Source organism: Lepisosteus oculatus, chromosome 13 (assembly GCF_040954835.1).
Source record: "Lepisosteus oculatus isolate fLepOcu1 chromosome 13, fLepOcu1.hap2, whole genome shotgun sequence".
Classification (NCBI taxonomy): Eukaryota; Metazoa; Chordata; class Actinopteri; order Semionotiformes; family Lepisosteidae; genus Lepisosteus; species Lepisosteus oculatus.
In genome coordinates this window covers 15,989,411-16,008,362 of record NC_090708.1, presented here as the reverse complement: position 1 = coordinate 16,008,362, position 18,952 = coordinate 15,989,411, and the positions used below count along the sequence as shown (strand labels likewise).

Here is an 18,952-nt window from a genome sequence, read left to right as displayed (position 1 = left end):
ATCATATTGTGTATTTGGAAGCATGGGTAACGGTTAGACATGTCTTCTTACTGTGAAAAAGAGAACATACAAGCTGATCATCTAGTATGTCCGAGAGAGGTTATGCTGGGAAATGCTTCTTGTGCTCCTGAGTGCACCAGACGTTTTTGGTCACATTATTCAACCTTCCATCCCACTACTCAGAATATCTGTTCCCCAGCCTTTTGGACTTTTCAGACTTTAATAATGGCCTTCATTTGTTTTTTGAGCCATTGACCAGTCCAGGTGCTGTTAATTGCTTTTTTTAATAACTATGGGAGAGCAGATTTTAAAGAGTATTGCTGCTGTTCCAGATATTTACTTCATTTCTCTACTGTCCTGATGCCCTGCAGGTCTTATTTGCATGAGTGAATAAATCTTGACAGATGTTTGCCTTGTACTGTGCTAGATGCATTTTAAATGCATTTGTCTAAAAAGTGAAATATTTTTGCAAAGTAATTTCTGAGGGGGAAAACATTTCATTGGCAAATAATGAAGTGTTTTAAAATGTACTTCAGCTGTACGGAAAGAGATGACAAATAGAGTTTTGTTGAAAAAAGATGAAAGTTGTGTTAAAGCTGTCAAGTATATGTATTAAAGTTTGAGAAATCTAAACATCGGAGTGTTTTCTGATGTGTGCAGATGTTTGAGCTCTAATTTCTGTCTATCTCAATTTTATGTTTTAAATTTTGAAGGTTGTTTTTGTGATGGGAACGAAGCAATAGCACTTTAATTGCATTAATGATCATCATGTCATTTGCCAAACTGCTTTATACCCCACGGTGTCGTGGGAATCCAGAGCCTACCCAGCAAGCAACAAGCGCAATGCAGGACATTGCAGGGCAAGTGCAAGCTAATCATACATGGGGACAATTTGGAGGTTACAGTTAAGGCTGAGGGAGGAAATTTGGCTCGGACACCGGGATAACTCCCTGCCACAGTGGCATTCTTTGCCACTTCTTTCGGATGAGATGTGAAACCGAGATCCTGACCCTCAGTGGTCATTAAATATTCCCGGACATTTCTCGATAAGAGCAGGGAATTATCCCGGTGTCCGACCCAAATTTCCTCCCTCAGCCTTAGGACCCACACACACCGCAGGGAGGGTACTCCCTGCTGGTCCTACTAACACCTCTTCCAGCAGCAACCATAGCTTCCCAGGAGGTCTCCCATGCAGGTACTGGCCAGGCTCAACCCTGCTTAGATTCAGTGGGTAGCCATTTGAGAGCTGCAGGGTGATGATGAATGTATTGTAAGAAAAGTGTTGGTAGGAGTGTTTAAAATGTCCAACACTCCTACCAATATTGTACTTATAATTCATATAATATAGGCAAAGAGGATTCAGTTCAAAAGACATCGCTTAATGTGAAAGTGCAGATCTTGTAAACGTTTTTAAATCATTACCAGTATGTTTTCCTGCCTTGTGCATAGACTTGATCAGAGAACTTGTTATAGAATTCGCTATTATTGTGCCTTTCCTGCAAGCATCCCTTGTGTAAGTCATTTAGATAAGTGAAGGCCATAGACCCATACAACATCTGCTATTCTTTGGCTACAGTACACAGGGATGCAGAGGAGTAAAACCAGGCTGTATTAAAGTATTCCTTGGACAGCAAAATACAAAGAAATCTTCTGTGTTTTGAGTAACAAGACTAGAGGCAGGCATCTGGCAGGACACTGCCAAATACTTTACATGTATATCATTTTTGAGAGAGCGCATAATAAAAGCCTTTACAAACAATTTTGGTTTTAAGGTATTTAAATTGACAGCACTTTATAAAATGCATCTCAATGAAATTATGCAAGCCCCTTATTTGCTTCTTAATGGGGAACTTGGAAATGCGGTCTTTTGGATAGTGATTTTAAGCCCGTAAAACCAGACGACCTCTGTCTGGCTTTACCCTGTGCCCAAGGTACCCTTTCTCGGGGAGTTTCCTTAGGAGGATTGTTGCATGCTGCATAATGACCAGTACCTCACAATAGGATGTGCGTGAGTCAGGCTTGCTGAACAGTACTAGTAGAGGCACAACAAAGAAGCAGTAATATCAAAAGAAATTTTAAACAATGCAATAAAATTCTACACGAACATAAAGCCAACGCAGCTGGTGACTTGTGTGGATGACAACATAAAAGTTGTGGATAACATTCTGCAGTTAAGCTTTCTTTTCTTTTTAAAACCTTCAAGATCATATTTAGACAAGTTCACGATGTGGCAAAGCTTTATAGTATTTTTTACGTGAAGGAATGTATTACACCCATGTCAGGATTATTTCTGTGATATCTCTAAAACACCATCTGTTTTTACATAGTGTTGGCCATGATTTTACAATCAACATTTGTCTACCCATACTGTTGCTATCACAGTTTAGCTGTCTGTTTTCCGTGCAGTGCATGCAGCATCGAGCACAAATAACCTCAGTGTCAATGACAGGAGTTATAAGAGTTGACAGCTATGTGGAGCAAGTAGCTAGCTGTTTTGATACACTTGAGCTTTAATGAACCAGAGAAATACTGTAATCCTGTGTAACTTGGCTTTCAGGATACTCACAAATGGTTTCCATTGTTCATTACATGCCCAATTTGGTTTTAAGAATGTTTGCCATGTCTGCACAACTGTTTGTTCTTTCTTTTTTTTTAGCTTTTCTTCACATGATATGTGAAGGGTACTTGAAATCAGTCTGAATAATCTCTTTGACTTTTGTATATCCCTAAAGGAGCAATAATATAGCACTACAAAGATCTGATGTTAGTTTTGATACTTTTTTTTTTCATTAAAACGCTATTCAAACTTATTGAAAGGATATTTCTGTTAGAAAACAGCTGTTTCATATTTTCAAACCATTCTTTAACCTTTGACCTCTTTTTCTCAATGGGAAACATTTTGTATCAAGCAGTGCCTGGAAGTATGGACTTTAATTTGTGTAGTTTTCTCATATTGGTCATGCATTCTGTTGGGAAAAGGTGGAGTGGAATAAATTCTGCAAAAGCTTTTACACCTTTTGTACAGTACTGTGCCTGACTGAGTTGAGTACTTTTATCTGGGATCTCTAATTTGACTTTTATCTCCGTGTAGTACCCTGCCTAGTAAATTATATGTTCATCAGTCTGGCATCCTGCAATAACAGCCCAGCTTGTCATCGAGGTCCTCTGCTAAGTGGATAATAAGTTGATTCTATTTGGCTGTCGTTTTGCTTTTTCCTGTCTACCCTGCCAGACTACACAGGAAATCGATCTTTGAGGTTCTAAGAGAACATTTTAGCTTGGAGCAGTATAAATAACACAGACTTTTTAATATGGTGTCACATTAAGAAAACTGTCGGCAGCTGTTTTAAAAGGTAAAAATTATTAATTTCCTTGTAGGATTTTCAGATAACCGAAAGCAGAAATCAGGAGTTTCCTCAGTTCTTCATTGTGCTTCCTCAAGGCTTAAGAACTTAAGCCTTTTGCATTAAAAATATAGAATCCACTGTAATAAATACTCTAATGCATTTAAAATTTTAAGAAAAACAACTTTGGAAACATTAAACTTCTGTAATACTTTCCTGTAACAGCACATTTCTATGATGTGTGCAATACAAGCTTTCTCATGAAGCCCTTTGAATCATTTTTCCAGTGCATGATCTATCACAAGGCAAGGCAGTGCAAGGTGATGAGTGGCATGGGCAATGAAAGTTAATTTAATGAAAAAAAGTTCCATGTAACTAGAACGATGCTCGACTGTCAGTTTCTAAATTCTGTTATCAGGTGAAAGCTCTTTGACATGGAACAAAAAACAATTATTGGTTTATTTGCTACATGATTTTTAGTGCAGCCAGCCTATCCTGATTCACAAGAAAGGTCACGATGCCACTTATCACCTTTTTTTTTACACTGAAAGGAGGGTCAGTGGTTCCTAAAAGTGGTAGTTCCTAAAAAAGCAAAGTTAGATAGTCGCTCAATTCAGTCCTCTTGGAGAAACAGATATGGATATATTTGACACTAAGGTGTTGCCCCTGCTATGGTCAGAAAACAGCAACGATTTATAAAGATCACTTAAATCAAATGGGCTATACTGTACAACAGTCTATTTTCATTGTGTTATTCTATTGTGTTATATGTAGTGTTTGTGCCAGGAATTCTAATTCTGAGCTCAATTTGATGACTGCAGTACTGAATTGTCTTGTTGCTTGATCTGACTTCACACAAAGGCAGTTTTAAGCTCTGCTTGACAAGTTGGATGGTGCATACAAGCTCATTCATTCACAGCAGTGTAGGATAAATTGTGAGAAGAGTTGGCACGCTTCAGGGAGTCTTGATGCAATCAAAATCTTTTTTTCAATAAAAGGTCAAAACTACCCCCAAACTGGATAATGACACATGTTTCTAACTGACATCACAGTGCGCCCAGGTGAACCGCACCATCAGTGTTGCTGAGGTTGGATTGCACATGTGCTCACTTCAGACGTTTCTCTTAGATTTCAAGGTTTCCAACATTTTTGTTCAACTTTCTTGTAAGTCCAGACAGCATGGATACCAACAAGCATGAGTTTGGCAGTGTTACATGCAGCCTGTGGGGAGGGGGTTCTGTGGTGCACACTTGAGGTTACAGAGCCAAATAATTGGGTTTCCTGTTTGAGTTCTAGTCTGTGAAATTTGACCGTTTTGGATACAGTGGTATTTTTCCCGCTCTCTGCATTTTGATCTGCATCTCTCCGTCAACAGATAAGTTCACTTCTGAAGCCAATTCTTTGTCATCCCAGAGCCAGTTAAGAACCAAACACTCAGGCTTGTGAACTGCTTAAAATATTAACCCACAAGCCTGTGATTGGAGAATCACAGACGGGGAAAGCAAGTGCAAGGATCACTCTTAACGGTACCTGCTTCTTGATTTGTTCATGAATCTGCTGAAATATATTTTTCCCATATTTTATGTTCCCATCTTAATATTTTAATTGTGCTTTGTTTTAGAAATTAAAATTCAAATAAACAAGGGAACTTATGCTCCCATCTAGTTGTCTAATCTAAAATGTTTAAACAATATATTGCGCATTGAAGTGCTGTACTTGTGTATTTTTTAAGAAATATAAATCATGGGTGTTGGATATTGATTATGTTTTTCCATTCTGATGAGCCTAATTGATCATTTAAGACTGAGCATGATACACTCAAGCAGCTATGACTGCTGAAGTAGCACTAGGTCACTAGGCTATTGATTTAGGCACAGGTGTGGATGTGATTTAACACGTTGAATGTCAAGCCTGGTGAAAATTAAGAAAGAAAACCAGAATGGAACCGATATGTCCTTCTTATGAAAAGCCAAGTGTCTTTGTGTCACCAGTATGTCAGACACAGGACTAAGAGTGCATTGTTTGAGGTGTTTGCAGCTAGAAAAGTCCAACCTGGCAAAATGTTAGAGATAAACATGACAAGCCCTGATCTAGGAGATCAAGATTTACAAGACCTCTCCCGGGTTTCAGAGAGGTCCAGGAGTGATGGCCTGGACAGGAACGTCTACTCAGTACATGACTGATGGCAGCCTGGCCGCATGCCACTATATTAATCCGGGCCTAGGACCCCACGTGCAGGCACAAGCTTGTCCAGGCTATACGAGAGGAAGGGGAATCCCAAAAGACAGCATCTGTTGCCGCGTGTAACGTGTGTCTCGCAGATGTGCAGCTGGTATTAGTTCTGATGGTGGTCACATGTTACTAGCCCTTGACAGTAGACCCCCTATTGATGACATTGTTAATCAGCCTAGTAAATTTACCATTTGTCATATTTGTTCAATAAAATGTCAGTTCCTTCAATGCAAGACTTTCTTATTAATATCTGAGTTTGTTGCAGTTGTGAATGTTTGTTTTCAGTACACTATGCTATAGGAAGTAGGAAGTCACTTTTTCCACTCAGGATTTTTAATGTTTTTAAACTTCCACTCTACCACATGTAGTGTTACATGTTAGTTTTTCTTAAAATCGTGCATTTTAGTCATGGCTTTATATAACCTATAAGTAGGTTCACTTGGAATGCAGTAAGATAAGGTTTAAGTACATGAGCCTGCAATAGAAATAGAAAAATAGTAATGTGGCTCACAAGGGTATTACTGCCAAGCAATTCCATTTCTTAGTACCAGTGCATATGGAATGTCTGTGAAGAAATGAACTGTGGGAAGGTCTTAATATGTGTGTGTGTATTTTGCTTCTGCTTCATTAGCTTTAAAGCTTCTCAGGATTTATCCGTTTGTCAAGTGTAGAATATATAGTCGCTTAACTTCTCATGTTTTTTTGCACTTTAGATAAAACTGATATACAGTACTGTCTCACAATGCCAGGTTTGATTATACTAAACAATATGCTAATCTGTTTTGGGGGCTTTATGCTTTTATTTATTTGAATTTTATTTTATTTGAATTGAGTACCGCTTACACCCAAGAGCATGTTCAGATCATTTGTGCAGAAACATTTTTTTCTTATTGACCACACTAAATGTTGCTGAGGCACATAACTTTGATTCTTTTACATTATATACTGTAGATGAGTAAGGGAAGATGTACTGAGGGTGTTTTACAATCCACAACATGAACTATGTGATTTTAAGACATTTAAGCCTTAAATTGATTTATGATTGTTACAAATCAGACAATGCACCAGCACCCTCTTGCAGAATTCCAAGTTATCCGAAAGGCCACAGATGAGTGAAGGTCATTGTTAATTTTGTTCATGTTCTCTGTACGACTGGTAGTGGAACCAAAATCCCCTTAAAATCTCCTCTGTGGAAGGGGACAGCACCAATTACCTGAACAAACCTCACCTATAGTAGATGTCAGTGGGCATGGACAGAATGTAAAAGCTCCATACCAAGTGGGCAGTCCCACTGGAAATTGCACTCTGAACCTTGGATTCCATTCATATATGGCTGTCATTCTAGACTTTCTGTAACTTAGACTTCCTAAACAGCTGTATATTTTTTTATTTGAAAAATTTTACAGTTGCTTTGGGATTGCGTAGTGTTTCCTACATCAGGTACACGTTCATTCCTGTAAAGGGAAATTTATGGCATAGTGTCATAAAACCATATAGGGGTACAGGCGGAAACCTGCAAGAGCTGGTTTCTGCAGTACTAAAAAGATAAGAGGTTACTACCATAGACCCAATTTTATCATCCACTATTGGGGAGGACAGAGGCATTTTAGTCATGGTTTTACACATTTTGAACATACTTTGCTTGCATTGCAACTTAAAAGAGGGTATATGTAGTTTTAAATGATGCCACAAAATCTTGCTTCAACCAAATTCACAAATGGTCTGAGTTGGTATTTTGTATGTTTCTAAGTGGTTCAACTATTTACTGTGTGAATATTATAACTCCAAGATAGTTTAACAGTCAAGTTTACAAAAAAATGATGTAGAAAGGAATTATTTAAAAAATATTGAATATGAGTGTGATTTGGAGGTGCACATTTGCTCACTACATCTACCGTGGGAGTTACTACCCAAGTTATCCAAGTATCTCATCTAGTCATTTCTTGAAAGAAACTAGGCACGTTTTCAGAAACATGGCTGCGTACTGTATCTTGTTCCAGACTCCCACAACCCTTTTGGGTAAAGTAGTGCTTCTCTTATTCTCAGATCTAAATTTACTTCCCCATAACTTTACACATCTCTTGTTTCCTGTTTCCCTGTTAATTCAGATTGTTTATTTGGATTGACTTTGATTTTTTTAAAATCTTGAATCAAGTTCCTTTGAGATCTTCTCTGCTAAAGACTAAAAAGTTATTTATGTCAATTAGTTTCTTTCATTGTAGGACAGTCCCCTAAGCCTGTTATTTTCTGCACTGGACAGCATCTTTGTTTTTTTTTTGTAACAATGACCAAACATGAAGGTGATGTTCTAAATGGGTTTGTGTGACTGTGGAGACTCACGTAGGGCACAGTAAGCATGCTGAGCAGGCAGCCTTTGATATCCAGCAAATCCCAGTTCAAGATCTTTTAAAACGTGTTTTCTAAGTCTCAACCATCGCCTTTACATGCCTTAGATATAAGTCACATTAACAGAAGGGACGAAAATTGAAGAATCTTTGCTAAACGGGGATCTTCATTTTGATAGTGAAGCATTCCAGGGAGGCCTGAGCTACCTTGATTATCCATTTAATGTTTCATTCTTAAAGGGAGTCCTAACATAGTTAGATACTTTTGCTAGTGTTCTATTCACAGAAGCCTATGGATACATCATTTTTTGTTGCTGCTGCTTGTTGGTTTACTTTCATTGATTCTCAGAACAAATTTTGGAACAAGAAAAAAAGCACTATAAAAGGGTCGGAAACAGCCTTCACCATACATAGATATTTGGCAGTTATCTAATGTGGTTGTTCACTTTTAATACTCTGCAGTCATTACAATCCCTTATATATGACATACTGTATAAATAATTGCCTTGTGAATCCTTTATTTTACACCTTGGGACACCAGTGATCACTCCACTGATGATTTCTACCTTTGTGGCATAACCACTTGCAATTCCTCATAAAAGGTTATGTATTTTGCTGTGTGTAGATGCAAACCTTAAGTATTTTTCCATTCCTGTTTTGTATGTTCAAAGAGCTTTATAATTACTTGTTTCAATGTTGAGAGCCTTTTAGCGGATGAGCACTACATAAGCAATTTTCCGCTTTGAAATATTTGGATATTACCCTGTATTTTCTGGTATTTATTCCAAAACTGCCCACTTTCCCTTACTGATTCCAGATTTTTGGATCAGCTGGCTTAATTATAGACTCCTTATGTATTTTAAAAGGATCTTTTCTGTGTTTTATAGGATTAATATTGCAGCAAGCCAAGAAATGCTTGTAAAAAAAAAATCATTTTCTCAGACATGAGTAGGTTGTTAAAATTACAATAAACTTTAATGAAGCAGAAAATGTTTTTTCAGTGACTTCCAAAAATCTGAAAATGGCTCTTCTTAGTGATTGTAAGATTAAAGAACAATATTAGGTTATTCTCGGTTTAATCTAATAGGGTAGAGACTGAAAATCCAAGCTTTTCAAACCCCATCTTTTCTGTCACGTTTATAGTAAGAAGTTCACAGGTGCTGCTGATTTAAGAATTCATTTTTCCTTTCAATAACTGTTCATCCCTCTAGTAAGAAACACAGGGGCACTTAAAGCCTGTGATGAGAGAGGGGCAGGGGGTGCATGGAAACTCTACAAACAAGGTACCCCGATTAAGTACCCTGGAGCTGTGGGGTCACAGTGCTAACTGCCAAAACACTTTAGTAGCCTAAGTATCAAGCATCCTAACTATTAAAATAAACGGGAAGTCATAATTCTTGTCAGTCCCACAGCCTTTAATGTTTATTTTTGTATGAATGGTAAAGCAAAAATTAGATCATTTGGATTTTCTTTTAGACCAAGAAAAATTCTGCAGCAGTTATTTTCTATGTCAAATAAAATGTTTAGGTTTGCTCTTGCATAGATCAGTGACTGAACCACTGGTATCTTTAGTTTAAGGAAATGGTGTCTTAATATAAAAACTTAAAACTCAAACTTTGCACTTTGATTTAGGGATATAGGGAAAGATTAAATTAAAACCATTCACCCTTTAACTATTCCCACAAGTGGGGTTTTGTGAATTTCCAATATGTACTGTTAGTGCCAAGGCCTTGTGTATCGTTTTCAGAATATTGAGACTCTTGCCCTTTTCTTGCACTATGTACAATAGCAGGAGGTATTCAGCTTGAGAAACATTACTTAAGAAAGCGTGCTTCAGACACCATGGGAATATACAGTATGCCGTTACTTTTCTGCTCAAATTAGACAGACATTTAAACATGTAACTAAAGCCTGGAAACCCTAGCTATACAGATGTCATGTAAAATACATTTCTAACTAGTGAATGTTGTGAACAAAAAACTATATAAATTGCAAAATGTCTGATGTGCACACATGACTTTTCAAGTGAAGTATCAAATACAGTAATTTTGTGTAAATTGTTTGATTTTAGGGATTTGAATGAATACAATTACCAGTGTAGTTTGCATGGCGTGGTTACAAAATTGTAATTAAATTTAAAAAAAACACCCTGTCCCTCATTCCTTCAGAACTATCATCCCGTTTCTCTGCTTCCACACCTCTCTAAAGACGAGTGGGCTTTACTGCCATTGTCACCGGACATCACTCTTTTCTCCTGTCAGCTCTTCCTGACTTCGGGTTCTCTGGCACTGCTCACCCCTGGCTCTCCTCCTGCCTTGCTCATCACACATTAGGTCTCCTAGCAAGGAATGCTTTGTGCCATTACTCTCTTGCATCACACAGAAAGTGAGGAGAATTGACAAAGCCACAATTAAAATCATAAAGCTCTTCCTGTTTAGCTCGAAGCTGCAGCTAAGACATCTGCTTTGGAATCCAAAAAGGATATAACAGAGAGGGGTATTAAAATCTCCAGAGAGGAGCACCTGCAAATTTATCAGCTTGTGTAAATCTGAAGATATTGGCATGGATGTGCAGTATCTGGGCATTGTGCACCACAAAAAACAGAGCTTGGATGGAACAATTATCGTCTGTTCTGGAGTATGCTATACAGTACGTTTAGCAAGTAAATTCTTTGGCTGATGGCTTAAATATCCATTTATCTACTATGCTGTAGCTGATCTGCTGGAAAATGCACGTCATTTTTCCCCAAAAGAAGGGGATCTCCTGAAAGACAACTGGATATCTTGAGCCCTTCTCTATGCCATTGTGAGCTTAAAGCAGTTTGGAGTTAACTTTAAATAAAGGTCCATCATGGTTACCATGTGGCTCCACTATTCAGTTAGAGAAACCTGAGTGACTATCGGCCGAAAAAGAGACTTCTTCATTGGACTAATAAACAGTTTTTTTTTAACAGGCAAAGACTCACTTTACGTCATTCCAATAAAGAACATCTTGGCTGTGGAGAAACTTGAAGAGAGTGCCTTTAACAAGAAAAATGTAAGTTTTTAACTTGCTGTGTGTTGTATTTTGGAGTATGGCCAAACTATACTAACAAGTATGACTTGCTTTGAATAGTACTCAACCTCATGTTTTACTTGTTGGTCTTCAGCTGCAAAACCACTTTCATGAACAGAGACACTTATTCCCAGTAAGGGTTCATTTTAATTAAAACAATTGCACTTTTTTATGGTTTGCTTAATCATAAATCCCTAAACTGTAACCGTAAATCTACCCTCAATATATTACTTTTTAAAAACTTCTCAGCTTTCTTCTGCAGCCTCCTATAATGCGTGGGCAAAACAAATACCCTTGAATGTCCTCCTCCTGCATTCCAATCTGTCAGAGCTATTTACCCTGCTTAGAGCTGTGCTGTGCAGGGGAGTTAACATGGATGAGTAGAGTGAGGTGGGCAAGACGCACAGCACTGTAAGCTCGTAGACACCTCACCAGTCCTTTCTTGCAGAAGGCCAAGAAAAAGCCAGCTCAAGCACTGGTGGCCATCAGCCAATCATTCACCTTCCTTCAGGGATTCCTGAGGTCGTTGCTGCAGCAGAGATTGCTTTTTTCTCCCTCCCATCCTCCTAAAAGTCATATGAAGGGTCTCAGGGTTTTCTGCTAAATCCAAAAATGTGTGTTTAGGCCTGTCTGGGATAATGAGTCATTTGCTGAAGCTTAAAACCTTCCATTGAACAGTATGAGCACATTTGTTTTCCTGAATTTTGGAGTCACCAATTATTTTTTTTTTTATCTTCCCAAATTGAAATCACTAGTTGTGCAGCACCTGGACCGTTCAGGAGAGTGAGACGCACATGCTTCTCTACGTACAATGCATGCCCACTTGCAGAGCAATTTGGTATTTCATGCATTGCAAGCTATGTGGACCCTAACAGGAGTGTTAAAGCTGACAGGAGAAGTGGCCCATCGTTCACTGATGTCATTGAAAGCCTGCAGCTGGCTTGCAAGTCTTTGGACTTCCTCTTTGCTGGAAAGCTAACTTTATGGATGTGCAATCATTTATAGATACCATAGAAAAATTATCCATATAATGTGTACTGCTTTGCCAGGCAGTACACTGGCACAAAGGCTTTGCAGAATAAACTCAGGAAGGCTGACTGACCTAATGCATTGCAGGATTGGTCCAGGTCTGTAAATGCAACAAACGAACAGGTGTACGTGATTCTCTCTTTTCACTGTGAGGTGTGTATGTGTGAACGCAGATGTTCCAGGTCATTCACACCGAGAAGCTTCTTTACGTCCAAGCAAACAACTGCGTGGAAGCCAACGAGTGGATCGAAGTACTCAGCAGGGTTAGTCGTTGCAACTTGGGAAGGCTGAACTCGTACCATCCCTCCGCTTATATCAGCGGAAACTGGCTGTGCTGCAAGGCCACATCCGAGACTCAGCCTGGCTGCAAGCCGTGTACTGCGTGAGTACAGGACTCTTAACAGCATGTTTAGTTTCCTTGGTGAACTAAGCATGCTTCGCTAAAACAAGGCACTAAGTAAAAGTAAAAACTAAGTCCTTAATTTGAGGCAAAGTTAAATCATTACTCTCTAGATATGTTTTAATTATGTGCTTGCTCTGAGATTACCACTGCGGTTCAGAATGCGAGTTGAAAGCAAGTAACTTTCTACATTAAATCAAAAAGCAGGCTTTGTAAAACTAAAATGTGATTTAAGTGTGTAATGTTCTTACAAGTGAATAAAACTCCAGTCTGTCTTCTAAGTTAATGTAAATATACATGAATAATCCTGCTCTTTCTTTTTTGTGACTGAAGCTGATGGCTATGCTGATGAACTGGTCCGTTTGTTTGTACAGAATATTTGAAATACCAGGCTTCAGCACAGTAAGTGGGAGTTCCTTAGACGGTCTCCTCACTGAAAGAACTGCAATACTGTCATGAGTTATCACATGAAAGCTTTTGACACATCTGCTTTGTTAGCTGGAATTTCTTAGGCAAAGGAGGGGAGAAGGGCATTAATTGCTTTCTTTTTTTTTTTAGGACCATGCCAGCAAACATCCAGCTGGACATAGACTGCGATCGAGAAACGGAGAGGATCTTTTCATTATTTGTATCAAACAGGTCAAAGCTACAGAAGATGGAAGGCAAGTGTGATTAGTAATGTACAGCACAATAACAAGATCAGTATAAACAACCCTCAATACCATTATAGTAAACCGAGAATTGCTTATAGTCATTGTTGAACATAGGGAATCATCTGAGCTGGGAAATTTGCGTAGTCCTACCATACCAACATCTCATTTTTTTTTTTGCTGTACAGCAACATTGTGCTATGTTGTAGTGGGGTTAGTTTAATATAATTAACCTTGGACAAAGGGAAAAGAACAACTCTTCTCACAATATGTACATGCTCTTGCACAACATCTTTAAAAATGTTTGCCCGGTGCTAATATTTTTTGTCTGTATTCATACTCTACTTTTGACAAAGTCTCTAATGAACTAGTGCATGTTCTCCCCTGAAACCGAAAGGGTGCTTCTGTCCTATGGTGTCTTGGATCTTGTTTATGGTCATTGGCGACCTGAGCCCCAGTTGTCAGCTTTCATCTTTGCCCTGTTCAGAATGACCAGCCCTGGTCAGCCCTATCCCCTCTGGTCACTCCCATTTCTTCAATCTCTGCTTTCCCTTTACCGTTCATGAATAGAAGCTTCTTGCCAGGCTCCTTCATTAATTACTCTTGCTTGTCATTTAAAGTAAACCACCACCTGAAAAGCTTTTAGCTCTCACTGTTTTTAATTTTTTAATGGATTTCTTGATGCGGTCTTGGATCGGCCGGATCACAGAGAGAGACTGGTCTTGAGTAACAAACCTGTCATATTGCAGATGCTTGTGCAAGTATTGCAGTGTACCAGGGCCCCCAGAAAGAGCAAGACGATTACTCCCACTTCACCATCCAGGATCCGAGGGAAACTTTCAACACCATTAAGCAAATCCATGAAATAACAGAGCAGCTCCAAGAACACCATGAGACATTCCAAAAGAAAAGATCGACAAGTGCCAAATATGGCAGTGAGTAAGTATGCACACTAGGTTTTTGGAGGGTGTTGTTCTTGAATGCACTCTGGCGTGGTGCCGCAAGAGTTTGAAAATGGAAAGTAAAGTGCAAGTTTAGAAAACAACATGGAAGCACTTTCTTCCTTCTGACGTTTCTTAAAAGATCTAAAGATATAAAGAAATTTCAGTAGCCATCCTCGAGTAAATTAGAAGGACGAGTAACAGCAAGTGATCTATCACACTAATATTGTGTAACATAAGTTGTGCTTTCATGGGTGAAAAAAACTATCATGGACACTGCAAAGATGAGGCTTTTAACTGGGTAAATGCATTTGTAATCTACATTATTCTTGTGCAGCAGGTCACATACTGAAAGTGCTACAGTAGATTGTACCATTCTTAATTTAAATTGTTTTCTATTTTTGTTGGCTGTTTTGACATTTTTAGAGTCACGTTTTAATGTGAAGTTGCCCTTTTTTTAGGCAGAATCCAATTGTGGGAAAGACCTCGTAACTCAAGAAGAGAGCAAACTCTGTTTTGGAAGAAAACTGCACGTTGACAGTCTCTCAATGCTCCATTGATGTATTTAACACTGGAAATGCACAGCATGTGGATATGCACTGAAAATGCTGCTTCTGAGAAGACCAACACACTCATAGTGTTAAGGTTTCAGGTCTGGGAAAAGACTCTAAATGAAAGAACAGACAGGTTTTCTAGCTGACTCTTAAAGAGCTGTTTATTTCCTCCTTGAACAGCTTTTTTTAAAAGTTGTTTCTACTTTAGAGGATGTTAGAGATAATATTCTCTTACTTAATCCTTTGCAGTTCCAAAACACATGGCATTAATAGACACTTTTCTAAAACATGGGATGCAAAGGCAACTGTAATGTTTGAGCATCAGATGTTTTCTTCTGTACTGAACTGTTCAAAACAATGACTTCACAAGCAACTTGAGCTGTGCAAATAAGCAACCTTCGAAATGCTGCTAAGTATTCCCATTTTTAAATGTTTTAAAAATCTAATTCTTTGACAATAATGAAGCCGCTTTATAATTTGTTTTATCCTTTGATTAACTATAATTAAAAGAGAAATCCTTTTTATAGTTTCCATAAAGGGAATATTAGAGCTTTTCAACCAACAGCATGTGTGGTATTAGACTATGTGCATGCTTTTAGCAAGTACGATATTGAGCAAACCTAATCTGCCTTATTTTTGATTTAAGGATCTCTGTGTATATACAGGCTAACATTAGTTTGCCTATTCAGAAGCTGGCCTATGCAAGCTACTTTATTGTGAAAACCGTGCAGTAGGGAGCAATGAAATTTGGTACATATGCAGATGGGATCTTCCTGGGGACACAATGGTGACAGAGAGCTGTAGCGCCCTCTTGTGTGTTGTTCATGGCAATTAATTCTCCGTAGACACCTTTTTGTTGGGGCATCCAATTTGTGTCATGGTGCAGTTTTCACAATGGATTTGTTTGAATAGACCAGCTAACTTAATAAGCACCATATATGTAAAAATATGATTGTGATGTTCTAGTGAGGGAGAAAATCATGTTGAAGCACTTTAAATATATTTGGAAAATTCCAGATTACTACTTTAGATACGTGGTATCAATTTATTACATTTTGATCAGTTAAATGATCACAATCATTTTGTAAAGTGTACAGTGGCATTTATATTCTATAGGTTTTTGTAGTTGTTTTCTAACACCAAAGATGACATTTTTTAACTAGTTAACTTGAAACAGGATTTTAATCTCTTTTAAAGACATTTTGAAAAGGACAAAAAAGATCTAACGGGTTGACATCTCTGAAATATTTTAGGTGTAGGGTTGATAACTCTTTGGCACCGTTTTTACAAAACATTATTTTCTTTCTGTTTGATCTTACTACATCAGTATGATCTTATGTCGTATCTTTAGCGAATTCCTGTCCCATGCATTCAACCACTGCTCACATTAATATCACCTCTTTGTGGTCGCCATAATTTGTGAATTTAAAGAGCCTTTTACCGAATAGAACTAAAACTAATTGCTTATTGGCAGTATATTTCATTCTCAGTTGGTTCATTCACTTTCCACTTGTTAACAAGTCTTGTTTGTTCTGTAAAACAGAACAATATGCTTTGCTAAAAAAAAAAATTACACTAACCTTTCTTCTTAATTGGGTAGACCCAGGTTTAAAAATTACTGAGAACATTTAGAATTAGAATTTCTTTTCACGTTTATACAAAGTTTACAACTTTGTCAGAGCTTATTTTTAATTGGTGAGTGATGGAAAGGTGTACAGGGAAAAAATAGGAAGTCAGCTGTGAAATGTGTGTATATGTAGTATTTAAATGATGTATACCTACTGTAAAAGCTTGAAATTGGTCATAAATTACCATTACATGGAATTTGTATTTATCAACACATAAATGGCTAACTTGATTACATTCCTAAATTATCAGTGTAATTTTTTAATGTTTTGGTTAAACATTTTGTGTGGTATGCATTAATATTAAATTGAAATGCAATTGCATGTTGCACTAGTATTATATGGTGCATTAGCTGGGCTGTTCTTGAGGGCTGAAGTGTCTGGTGTCTGGTGGTTTTCTGGGTCTCTTTAAACAGCAATACCAACTTTGTAAATGAGACCGGTTAAGCCAATTAGTGTCTGGCCCTCTGAGACCAGGATTAGACACTCCTGCTTCTGTTCTTTCAATTAATATTTTGTAATTACTGAATTCAAGTTTGGCTGTAAGCTTACTCAAAGGAAACATATGAATATGGCAATAAATTGGATTAAAGAAGTCCAAGGACTGTAATTTTACATTTTTGGCATTCCAATACTGAAAATGGTTTTAATATTAGTTGAAAGAATTAATGCATAATGTGAAATTAAAATGCTCTTGAATTAATTTAATGTTAATGCCTTACAAGAAGTTACCAACTTTCTTTTGCTTTTACAATTTGCATTCTCTTGCCATTCTAATAATGCTTTTCAAGGTACTACAAATTTACAGAAATCCAGATTCCATAAGGTATCTGTTAAGGTACTCCCTCACTCACCTTCCATTTGTTAGTAGTTTTGCTCACTTTTCTTTCATCGAACAACCATTTGATGGGTAAAAGGGTAGCTGAATCATCTTGTGAAGAACACCCCTGTTTCTCTTTTTTTTTGTAGCACCTGTAAAATTTTAAAATAGGCATTTTAGTCATTGTCCTCTTATTTTCATTTATTTATGACTCTGCTTTCAAATTTTTAGCTTATACTATACGTGTGCATGCAATTATACACATTTCTGTTAATAGACACTTGGCGTAAAGAAGCTAACAGGAGTGATGTTTGAGCTTTATTTCTTCAAAGCATGTTAAATGTCTTGGAGATGCCTGTTCATTGCCAGTTGCTTAAATCAGAATTTTTCTCTTTCCCACTTGCATATTTTTTTGTAAAACACTGTGATTTGTTATCTTGCAATACTGTGCTTGAAAGGGTACCTTCCATAAATTCCGAGTGGTACTAAACAGTTTAGCAGCCTTAATTATAGCTGATGCAAATCTGTGGTACTGTACTTACACAAGAGTGCTACTGCCATTCAGAAATTAAACTGGCAACCTTGTGAGATTCCTGATTTATGTCTTTTTTTCCTGTGTTGAACTTGGGTGCTTTCACGTCAAAATGATATACAGTTGAAAGTGAAGAATTCTACAGAGCTGTGCTTGTCTAAAGTGATTCGTTAAAACCTGCTCCCCACTGATTCAGTTTGTGGTTGGGCTTTGTGTCACTTTTTGCTCGGGAATGTAAATGTGCTGAACAGTCATTGGTATGCATCACTGTCAGTGTTAATTATTTTCGAAGGTACTTTACTTTTGTAGTTTTTGTAAGATTGCAGTGCTTTTTTCATAATTCAGCTCTTTGCATTTAGTGTAAATAATCATAGCATAGTTCTTGCTGCTTTTTTAGAATTCCATTGTAGTTTAATTGGATACATATGGCAGTATCTGTAATCCACATCTGAGTCCTATATTTCCCACAGATAATTAGAGTCATTATGAAATATCTTCTGGATGTTTCTCTCTTCCCTCCCTGGTGAGTATTACTCCTTGGAACAGTACTTTGAGAAAAGGAAAACTGAGGCTTTGTATAAACCCATGTAATAATGAGTAGGGCTTAAAATAGGTAAAGCTTGGCTGAGGCTAAAACTAGTCATAACTGCTTCATAAACACTGCACAATAAAACAACAGCATGGAAACCTTACAGCAACATAACATTTAGCATACACATGCCAGAAGAGCTGAGTTGGCACAAACTGTGCCTTAATGGTGTCTTCCATCATTTCATCTGCCTGGAGTTCTGTTCTTAGCTTTAGGCTGAAACTAGGTTTTACGAACCATTACAAACATTTGCGTGACTCTAATATCCTTTGCACAAGTGTTTATTAAGGATTAGACATGTTTTATTGTGTCGCGTTGATGAAGATGTTATGACTGCGTAATCTAGCCACTTTTAAGAAAATGTGCCAAACAAGATCAACACTCCAGAGGTAATGCTGCAGTCCACACCGATTATGGATGGAAATCGGGTGTCTTCAGAAGAAATTGTCCCAGAGTTATCTTTCAACAGGTTGCGACTGTCCAGTGTCCTGCTTTTAGGCTTTCGGCCAGCAGGAATTTCACATGGTATCGATCTCTTTTTGATGCGCAAATGTACTATTGAAGAGGTTGGGATGGTAAAAAACATTGGACCTTTGTTGGTAACACAAGAGCCTATAACTGGCTCCATGCCATGGTTCCCTGAAGTTTTATTTGGCGCACAGGATGCGGCTTAGAAATGAGTGCTGTCCATAAATTCAACTGATTAATTCCAGATAAAATTCAAAAACGAAGACCCAAGCCAGAATCAAAGCATGGCTCAAATTTTATTGTGTATTAAACGGCAGTTACCAGAATATCAGTGTACCGTTATTGGCCATGAAAGTTTGTAATGCATGA

At 37.8% G+C, this 18,952-nt stretch overlaps 1 protein-coding gene across 1 annotated transcript in view; it reads left to right on the top strand.

Annotated features, from left to right (window-relative positions):
• rasa2 (RAS p21 protein activator 2) overlaps nucleotides 1-17,584 on the top strand; it is a 54,163-nt gene extending 36,579 nt beyond the window's left edge. Inside the window, exons 20-24 of the mRNA XM_006637821.3 lie at nucleotides 10,875-10,957; nucleotides 12,178-12,386; nucleotides 12,963-13,066; nucleotides 13,804-13,993; nucleotides 14,457-17,584. Coding sequence (XP_006637884.2) covers nucleotides 10,875-10,957; nucleotides 12,178-12,386; nucleotides 12,963-13,066; nucleotides 13,804-13,993; nucleotides 14,457-14,487 — 617 coding nt within the window. The 3' untranslated portion in view covers nucleotides 14,488-17,584. The remainder of the gene's footprint in view (nucleotides 1-10,874; nucleotides 10,958-12,177; nucleotides 12,387-12,962; nucleotides 13,067-13,803; nucleotides 13,994-14,456) is intronic.
• The last annotated feature ends 1,368 nt before the right edge of the window (nucleotides 17,585-18,952 follow it).